The sequence below is a fragment of the Ailuropoda melanoleuca genome, chromosome 7 (genome assembly GCF_002007445.2).
Source record: "Ailuropoda melanoleuca isolate Jingjing chromosome 7, ASM200744v2, whole genome shotgun sequence".
Classification (NCBI taxonomy): Eukaryota; Metazoa; Chordata; class Mammalia; order Carnivora; family Ursidae; genus Ailuropoda; species Ailuropoda melanoleuca.
In genome coordinates, this window is record NC_048224.1 from 23,026,372 (window position 1) to 23,037,244 (window position 10,873).

General features: G+C 39.2%; 1 protein-coding gene across 1 annotated transcript in view; it reads right to left on the reverse strand.

The window, feature by feature from the left end:
* The window catches only part of DDX58 (DExD/H-box helicase 58), a 36,830-nt gene extending 25,957 nt beyond the window's left edge, over positions 1–10,873 (reverse strand). The window contains exons 1-4 of the mRNA XM_002928266.4: positions 10,197–10,873; positions 5,089–5,223; positions 1,326–1,507; positions 203–350 (exon numbers count right to left, since the gene is read on the reverse strand). Coding sequence (XP_002928312.1) covers positions 203–350; positions 1,326–1,507; positions 5,089–5,223; positions 10,197–10,302 — 571 coding nt within the window. The 5' untranslated portion in view covers positions 10,303–10,873. The remainder of the gene's footprint in view (positions 1–202; positions 351–1,325; positions 1,508–5,088; positions 5,224–10,196) is intronic.

The following is a 10,873-nucleotide window of genomic DNA, read 5'->3' on the forward strand; positions in this document are numbered from 1 at the left end:
GCCCCTTGCTTCCCAGAACTCAATTTCATGCTGCTCTCCCACTAGAGATGTAGCCATGGGTCTTTGAAGGACAAAGTGCCTCTGACAGTGAGTGAAAGACAGGTAGGAATGAAAGAGGCCCTAAGTAGAACTATGAGAAAGGCAGAACCTGTTTTCAGACCCTCCCACCCTTCAGATTTCTTCCCTGGAATATCCTACCTACCTTTGTCCATAATCCACAGTTGACTGAACTGGCTCTCTTCTATCTCCAAAGCAAGTTTCAAAGTTTTGGGCCAGTTTTCCTTGTCTGATCTGAGAAGGCATTCGGCCATTTTCTCAGCACCTGCCATCAGCCCCTTGTTGGAACAAACCTAAGCAAGCCAACCACAGTAGATCAATCATTTCAAAAGTTTTCCTTTCATGAGTTTTTACTGAAGAAATACCAATTCAAGCACTATCTGATTTAAAATAATTGTATACTATGGTTCAACAGGTCTTACTCATGACCATTTTTGCCCATCCAACACAGTGTCTTTTAAGACACCCTTTCCTTTGCCTTTGTCTTTACACATGACATCACTATGTCAAGCCAGGTGTTCTCACGTCCTCTGAGACCTTGTATCTATCATCATCAGCAATATTAGGAAACAATCTGTTTGACAACTGTTAAAAATATGGGTATATTGGCATGGAGAGATATTTGAAAGAATATAACAAAATATTAACAAATGTTTTTTTCAGGGTAATGGGACCTACGTCATTTTTATTGTTCATGATAATAACTAAAATTTATTTAGCACTTATTATTATGTGCCAGGCATATGTAAACACTTTACATATATTATCTCATTTAATCCCTCTAACAATATCATGTTAATAATACATATTACGTGAAGAAACAGGTTTAGAGAAACTAACTTGCCTAAGATCATACTACTAGTAAATGGATGAACTAAGAGTCTAACAAAATTTGTGTGCAGAGCCTGAATGCTCAAACATGAATCTATAGCTTTTGTTCTTTTTATTTGATGAATTGTTCAACTTATTTAAATTACATAAAACATTACTCACAAAGGTAATAATAATTTTAACTGAAAATAGGGCAAACCTGAAAAAAACTCGTGACATTAAAAATTACTCAATTCACAACTAAAAATACTATTCTAGGTAATTATACCTTAGATTTGAGGACTTCTGTGGATTTCAATGGTCTTTCTCAGGTCTAAATCAGTGGAGGAAACAGAAGACCTTTCCCATGTTCAAATTACCTCTCCCCAATTTTGTATTTTATATTAAATTAATTAATTATAATTAATTAATTGCATTAAATATATTAATTAAATTACCTGTATGATTTCTTCACATTCCTGACTAATTAAACATCCAGATATTTCAGGAAGGATATCTTTTGGATTAACTGTGGTTTTAAATTCTGGCTGTAAACGCTTTAAAAGCAATCTGTACTCCTCTAGACTTTCAATTTTTCGGAAATCCCAAGTTTCAATGGCTTCATAAAGTCCAGAATAACCTAGAAAGAAAGAAGAAAATGGGGGCTTTTATGAAACCAGCTAAAAGATATTTTAAGATTGTTATCATAGGAATCATGTTTGTATAGTAAGAGAACTCAAAAGATATATGTAAATAACCTCAATAATTGATTATCTTTCAAAAAGAAAACTCAATATTTATTATAGGCACCCAACATTTTAGGTCCTCTAACAATGTTTATTGTCTCTTAGGAAAAAGTGCTAAGGATAATGCGAAGTCTTACATTTGGTCTTAGTATAAAATTTTCCTTCCAAAGTGCCCCATGGACTTCACCTACAACCTCTGACTTGTCTTCCAGGGAGTCAAATCATCATGCAGTTATTAAGTATCTTCCCAGTGCAAAGTAGCAAAGCGGGCAAAAGGAAATATAAATTTTAATTCCTCCCCTTAGGAACTTAACTTTCTACATCACTCCCAGAAAAGAATATTAAGTATAATGGGAAATTTGAGGAAAAAAAAGATTATTTCCAACTGTAATAATTCAAGAATGCGTCAATCTAACGTTCTCCAACAAAATCACCAGGTTTTTCTGACTATACAGCCCACACTCTTTTCATTTGGCTATAAACAGCATAACAACAAAATGAACACATGGGAACCCACTACCCAACTTAATTAGAATTTCCTAATACTTTTGTGGGAGTGTGCCTCCTTTTTTCACCACTCTTCCATCTCCCTGCAAAGAGACCACCATCCTGTATTTGATGTATCACTCCCTTCATTTATTTGAATAGTTGCATGGCATACGCTTAATTCCTTCAACAGTGTATGTTTAGGGGCACCTGGGTGGTTCAGCTGGTTAAGCGTCTGCCTTTGGCTCAGGTCATGATTTCATGGATGCTGGGATTGAGTCCCTCATGGGCTCCCTGCACAGCAGGGGAGTCTGCTCCTCCCCCCTTGCTCATGTGCGCGCGCACGCGCTCTCTCTCTCTCTCTCTCTTCCAAATAAATAAAGAGTCTAAAAAAATTTTTTTTAAAGTAAAAGCTTTAAAAAAAAAAAACCTATGTTTAGTTTGGCTTGTTTGGAACTTCATAATTATATCCCACTAAATGTAATTTTCTCTGCTTTTTAAAAAGTTTAATTAAAATTAATAAAAAATTTTACTTGGTGATTTGTATTTTTAACTGATTTTAAAGCTTTTATAATATATTCTAGATATTAATCTTTTTGGTGATTTATATTTTGCAAATAACCTCTCCCCAGTTTGTGCCTTGTTTTTTTTCACTTTCTTTTGTATTTGACAAACAGATGTTTTTAATTTTAATGTCATCAAATATATCAATTTGTCTTTTATGGATAATGCTTTAATATTTGTTTCATAAATTCTGCCATAACCCAAGGTCATAAAATATTATTCTATATTCTCTCCTAAAATTGTTAAAATTTTGCCTTTTAGAATTAAGTCTTTAATTCTTGTGAATTCGTTTTGTGTGTATGTGTGAAAGGAATGAGCTAAGGAATACAAATTTATTTTACATGGATATGTAATTTAGGGTTTGTTTGGTTTTTAACATTATCCTGTTTATAAAGTCCTACTGCAATTTATAAAAGCCCCTCTGTTCCTAGTGATCTCAAACATATCAGGTTTTCATAAATATATGAGTTTAATTGAAGGCTCTCTATTCCATTTCATTGGTCAGTTGGTCGAGCCTGGACCGACGTTACGCTGTCTCAATGCCTAGCATAAACCTTGCTGTCTAGAAGGGGAAACCCCAGCATCCTTAATTCTTCTTCTTTAGGAATGTCCTGACTATTCGTGGATCATAATTCTTCCACGTACATTTTAGAACCATTTAGAAATTTGTCAAGCACGTGAAAAAGCATGTAGGATTTTTATTAAAATTATACTGAATATAGAAATCAATGTTGGAAGAGCAGATATTTTTATGGTATAAGTCTTTCCATGTGCATGGGTAAATATCTCCACTTACATAGGTCTCCTTTAATGTCTTTCAGTAACATTTTATCATTTTCTCCATTTGGACTTTACACATCTTTTGCTACATTTTTCTTATGTATATTACAACTTTTGTAACTATTCTAAGTGGTATTCATTTTGCACTACATTTTCTATATGCTTCCAGTGGCTAGAAATGCAACTAATTTTTGTGCTTTATTTTTATTACAGTATAATTAACATACAGTGTTACATTAGTTTCAGGTGTGCAACATTAACGATTGAACAATTCTATACATTACTCAGTACTTATCACGGTAAGTGTACTCTTGGTCCCCTTTGTTTCACCCACCTCCCCACATACTTCTCTTCTGGCAACCACCAATTTGTTTCCTATATCTAAGAGTCTGTTTTTCATTTGCCTCTTTTTTATTTTGTTCATTTTGTTTCTTAAATTCCCCATATAAGTGAACTCATGGTCTTTGTCTTTCTCTGACTTATTTCACTTAGCATCATACCCTCTAGATCCATCCATGTTGTTGCAAACAGCAAAATTTCATTATTTTTGATGGCTGAGTAATATTCCATTGTATATACACAACATCCTCATCGTTTCATCTATGGATGGACATTTGGGTTGCTTCTATATCTTGGTTATTGTAAATAATATTGCAATAAACATAAAGGCTCCTGTATCACTTTGAATTAGTATTTTCATTCTCTTTGGGTAAATACCCAGTAGTGGAATGACTGAATCATATGGTAATTCTATTTTTAATATTTGGGGAACCTCCATACTGTTTTCCACAGTGGCTGTACCAGTTTGCATTCCCACCAACAGTGCATGAGGGTTCTTTTTTCTCCACATCCTCACCAACACTTATTATTTTTTGTGTTGGCCATTCTGAAAGGGGTGAGGTGATATCTCATTGTGATATCTCAATATCTCACTGTGGTTCTGATTTTCCTGATGATTAGTGATGTTGAGCAACTTTCCATGTGTCAGTTGGCTATCTGTATGCCTTCTATGGAAAAATGTCTATTCATGTCTTCTGTCCATTTTTTATTCAGATCGTTTGATTTTTCCGTGTTGAGTTGTGTAAGTTCTTTATATATTTTGGATATTAACACCTTATTGGATATGTCATTTGCAAATATCTTCTCCCACTCAGCAGGTTGTCTTGCTTTGTTGATGGTTTCCTTTGCTGTACAAAGGCCTTTTATTTGGTGTAGTTCCAACAGTTTAATTTTGCTTTTACTTCCCTTGCCAAAGGAGATAAATCTAGAAAAATGTATGTATGGCTGATGTCAAAGATATTAATGCCTATGCTTTCTTCTAGGAATTTTATGGTTTCTGGTCTTGCATTTAAGTTTTTAATCCATTTTGAGTTTATTTTTGTGTAAGGTGCAGAAATGCAACTAAGTTTTGTATACTGATCTTATATCCAATAAACTTTATAAACTCTCCCAATAATCTCTCTGCAGATTCCTTTGGATATTTCAGGTAGGCAATTATATTATGTGACTGAAAATAATCTTTACATTGTCTAAGATTAAGAGACATGAAACACATGAGGATAGCTGAAAATTAATAGCATTTCACTTCTACAGCATTCTGAAACAGTAAAATCCTCTGACTCATGAGTAAGAAGAAGGAACTAACCTGCATGACCAAGGGCATCCAAAAAGCCACGGAACCAGCCTTCTTCCTGGAGCTCCAATAGGAACTTAAGAAAAAGTGAGGCGGCCTCTGTCGTGCCCTTATTGTTTTTCTCAGCCTGGATATGCTGCACCTTGTCTACAAACAGAAGCAAGAGTGGCTCATGAAACTGCACAACCACTAACCACTGGAAGAAAAACCTGAACACGGTTGTCAGACTTTCTCAAACGGGGATGCGATTATAACAAATCCCAGCAATGAAAGGAACTGCAGGAAGGCAGCAAATTCTCTGTTCAGGCAGATGATGCCCATTCTTCACCAACCGACCTTCCCTCCCACCTACCCCCATCCTCTCTAGAAACTTCTCTTAGTTTGGTGTGGAAGTCTGGGAACGTATTCCAGGGCAATCCTTTAAAAAGTGAGTTTCTTAATGATGTGTGGGAAATTATCCCCCCTAGATTAGGTAGAAGAACAAAGCCTTCCTCCAACATTGTGATACTCCCTTGTTCAAAAGTCTGAACTAATGGCAGGACTACAAGAGTAGGATAGGACTACTCCATGGCATCTTTAATTACACCAGACTAAGAAAGCAGAGTTAGAAATAAAAAGGTACTTTCATGGTCCTCTTTCCACGTTTTTGCTTATGGGAGGAATATGGGAGGAAAGAAAAAGCAAAAGGAGTTAAACAAACATGAGGCCAGGGAGCAGAAAACTATCCTCAAAGCTGCTGGTGGTCACACGACTTTGTACACTCTCTCCATGTCTGGGGTGGTGATGATTAAATGGTTGCCTTCACATGACCTGACATTTGAGAGTGGTCCTCTTTCTCCCCTTTTTGACAGTTGAATGTAAATTCTGAGGAATAAGCCAGTTGTCTGACTGGTTAACTGCTGTATTCTCAGAGATTAGAAGGGGCCCTTCTAGCATATAATAGACACTCGACAAAGGTATACCGAATGAATGAAGAAAGGATGGGATAGCTTCCTTCTCTGCCAAAGTCTCTGCCTTGGGAACAATAAAATTAACCATTTTAATGTGTCAAACCCAATGGTTTTTAGAGTTGTGGATCCATCACCACTATCTGATTTTACTACACTGTCATTACTGTAAAAAGAAATCTTGTAGCCCTTGGCAGTCACTCCATCTCCCTTCCCCCTAAACCCAGGCAACCATCAATCCACTTGGATCTCTACAGATCTGCCTACTTTTCATATGAATGAAATCATACAATATGTGGTCTTTGTAACTGGGTTCTTCCAATTAGCTTAATGTTTTCAAGGTTCATGCATGTTGTAGCTTATATCATCCATCCTTTTTTATTGCTAATATTCCATTGTATGGATACACTACATGTTGTCTACCCATCCATCAGTTATTGAACATTGAGGTTGTTTCTACATTTTGGCTATTATGAATAGCAATGCTATGAACAGTCATGTACAAGTGTTCATGTGGACATATGTATTCACTTCTCTTGAATTTATGCCTAACTGTGAGATTGCTGGGTCATATGGTAACTCCATTTAACACTATAAGGAATTATCAAACTGCTGTCCAAAGGAGCTGCACCGTTTTACATTGCCACCAGCAATTAATGAGGATTCCAATTTCCATACATTCTTGTGTGCCAACACTTGTTTTTTCCTTTTATTTTAGCTACCTATATTAGTTTTCTGTGCCTGCAGTAAAAATTAGCACTAACTGGTGGCTTAAAACAATAGAAACTTATTCGCTCACGGTTCTAGAGACCAGAAGTCTGAAATCAAGATGCTGGCAGAGCTACACTTCCTCTGAAGGCTATAAGGGACAATACAACCCTTCCAGCTCCTAGTGGCTATGGCATTCTTTGACTTGCGGCCACATCAAATCTCTGCCTCTCCACATTTTCTCCTCTGTTTGTCTATCTTGTGTCTGCATCAGTACAACCTCTGCCTCTGTCCTCACATGACATTCCCTTTGTCTCTCTGTGTCTTTGCATGGCTATCTTCTATGAAGATACCAATCACACTGATTAGGATCCCATCCTACTCCAGTATGATCTCATCTTAACTAATTACCTCTATAAAGATCCTATTTCCAAATATGGTCACCTTCTGAGGTCCTAGGGCATAGGACTTCAATTATCTTTTTTGGGGAGTGTGCAATTCAACCCATAATAGCAACCTACCTTGTCACCTACCCCAACTTTTCTGGGCACACAACTCTACCTTATTCCTTTGAGAGGTCCTTACTCCCAGGCCTCCCTGCTGTTTGTTCTTTCCTTAGACATGCTACCAGCCATTACTGATACTCCACATGAAGGTCCAGATTTATCCCAGTCACAGCTGAACCCTTCCCAGTTGAACAGTCTTGCTGTATCAGGGGCAGTTTAGCTTTACTCTGCACATGCTCAGGCCCATTCTGCTGCTACCTGGCCCCGATAACTGCTACTAAGCAGTGCTACTTTCCTCAAAAGCACTGGGAGTCCAATGCAGGGAAAATTCTATTTTTGGCTGTCGGTATTTCCAACTACCTTTGCCATGCAGGCCACTCTGTGATGCCATCCTCGGCTTCCCAAGGTAGAATTTCTTGATCTCTTTTCTGTGCTTTCTTCATCTCTTTACATGCCTTTGACTACAGCACTGACACCACATAGTATATAGTAACTATTTGAGTGTCTATCTTTTCCCATTGACTGTGATCATGGACATGCTATATTCATTTTTGTCTTCATCTTTGTATTCTAATCATCAACAAAGTGCCAGGCTCATGCATGTGTCCAGAGAATATTACTGAAGGAATGGATAAATACTCAGAATACTGCTCCCTCCCAGAATACTACCCAGGGCCCCTCCAAGATAAGAGTTAGCTTTTGACTCCAAAGGGATACTGCAAAAAATCTGTAGCCCACAACCTGGTCTACCTTGAAACACCCTGGATAACTTATGAATAAGCAAAGCCCTGCAGTAACCTAGTTGCCGTGAAAGCTCTCCAGAAGAAAGATGGCTTCAATTCCCCTTTCCCAAGATTCAACTAGTGCACAATATCCAACGCATGGAGAGCAGGATTACGGTAAAAGACACTGAATATTGCTGCTGTAATTTAAACCCATTGGTGTACTTGTGTGTGCATGGGGGAATGTATGGGCATAAGGAGAGTGTGGATAAGCTCGCACTTATAAGGGCAAAAAAATGAGTCAAAATGTTTATATCCAGCCATAACACTCATGTCTCACCTTCCTGACTGAATCCTGACATAGAATATATTGTCACAATTAAGGTTAACTAACAGAATCCGGAGACATCCAAGAATAAAATGGGGGACAGAGAAACATTATCAATCTAACAGAAAACAGAAAAAGATGGGAAGAAAGAAAAAAGTTTATAGATACATGTGCACATAATAAAGTATAAAAAAATGAACAGGAAAGATATAAGCCAACTAAGTGACAACAGCTTCCTCTGGGAAGGAGCTGGAAATAAAACCTCTATGGTGTCTTTACCATTCAAAAATAAGACAATAGTACATATAGTGTTCTTCAGCTTGGTGTCTCTATTTACCTTTTGGTATTTTCATTGTGATTGCATTATAACTACAAATTAAACCTACTATATATATTAAAAACTACGCCACCTTTGTGCTCCCATGGCACACTATGGTTTTCCAGCAGAGCACGCACCACGTTTTGTCATCTATGGTTTATTTAGTAACCTGCCTTCACATATGCACTCTGATCTCTATCGGGGGCCATTTCTATCACACTCACCACGGATTTCTTAGTTCCTAATTGGACACTTCTTATTAGATAATATGTATGGTAATATGTGCCAATTCTCTCCAATGTTAGCAAAATGCCTGACACATATGAGTTCCGTGAATCGACACACAAGTGCAAGAAAGAATGGGATTAACAACAGTTTGTTAGTGTTTCATTCATGCCAAGATTTCTAAAAGAGATGTCCTGAAGGGGCGTACATTCTTCAGGGGCCCAAGCTACTCTCTGATCATTAGGATGTTACTTTGTTACCTCTCTCCAAGCGCAAATAGAAAGCAGAAGCCCACTTTTGTTGGTGGTATTCTTTATTTAATTTTATTTATTAATTACAGAGAGAGACAGCCTGCGAGAGAGGGAATCACAAGCAGGGGGAGTGGGAGAGGAAGAAGCAGGCTCCCAGCAGAGGAGCCTGATGTGGGGCTCGATCCCAGAACGCCAGGATCACGCCCTGAGCGGAAAGCAGACGCCTAACGACTGCACCACCCAGGCACCCCTTGTTGGTGGTATTCTTTCACTCCTCACTCCACAACCTGTGGTTTTGCTGAGCAATTAGCACTCAAATTACCTGTCTGCTTTCATGCAATTTCCCAAAACTGCCTCACATCAGGAAAGATATTTAGGCACTTGGAGCCTGAAAAGGAGTTGCCAGATCCCCTCTCTCATTTCAACTCCTTCCAGGCACTACCTCCCTTTTCCTCTTTCCTCAAAGCCTCTGCTCATCTCCAGCATAGTGCACCTGGATTCAAATTTACAAAGTGGCATTCATCCATCATCAGGTGTCTCAAAAGCTAGACAGAAACACCTGAAGTGAAGCCTGCAGCCATTCAGCCCAGAATCTTGCCCCTCTCAAGCTTCCAGTTATTCCTAAGAGCAAATAAGACCCAGCTAGAGTAACTGTCAATTCCTTTGGAGCTCTGACAGCATTTTGTAATCATTTATGTACATCTGTCCTCACCAGTATCCCGAGCCCAAAATCTTGGGCTGTAAAGTATTAAAGAAGGGCCTCTATCTTACTCCTGAATGTCTGTCAGTACAAAGCTGAAGATACCATAGACAGAACCATTAGAGAAAATAAATGAAATGGACAATCATTGTTTCCCCATCTTTGAACCTAAATAGATGTGCAATCCTACACCAGTCATTTCACTTCTCTGGGGCTGTTTCTCCATCTGGACCTCCAAAGGCTCCTCAAATTCTCCTGGCAATCTTCAATCTAAAAATGCTGTGAGGATCTCGCCTCAACACCCGCGTTCCTAGCAGGCTACCTGGTGTTGATTAAAAGGGAAAAAGCAAGGGAAAAGCAAGTTCTGAGTTGCTTCCTTGCTCCAAAGGGCAGGCATCACTGGGGACCACTCACCGTCCTTAAACCAGGGGGCCATGTAGCTCAGGATGTACGTAGGGTCCAGAGTCTTCACGACATAGTCCCGGAAGGCGTGCAGATTCTGCCGATCCTCAGCCGACATGCCGGCGGCTTGGCTCCCAACGAGGTCCCTGCCTCACCCGCGCTTCACTCCTTTGAAAGCCTGTCGGCGGCTGGCTTGCTCGGATCTTCTGAGAAGCCTACGCAGACCCAGTGCTGAGAGGCGGAGCCGCCGGGGAATCTCCACAGCAGACGGGAAACCGAAACCGCAACTAGGAGCCTGCGGGCGGGCCAGGGCTTGCTTGCCACCGAAGCTGGACTGCCGACTGCCGCAGGTCCCCGCCTCCCCGACCGCATTTTCCTCTGAGCTTTCGCGTCGTCTAGCTGCCTGGTTTGCAGACCTGTGGACGCTCGCTCACCCAGAGGGACCAAGGATTCCCGGGAACTTTTCTGGTTATCTTTTTTTTTCTTTCCCCATTTTGCTTTTTATATCAGGAAAGTTTAGACTCAATAAAATGCACAGACTTTAAGTGTATTAATTCCATGAGCTTTGAAAAATGTGTATGGGTGTAACTGCTTCTTCCAGGTCATGTAGGTCCTATGGCAAATGCATGCTTAACTTCACAGAAACCTGCCATCTGTTTTCCAAAATAGATGTACCAGTTTGCATTCCC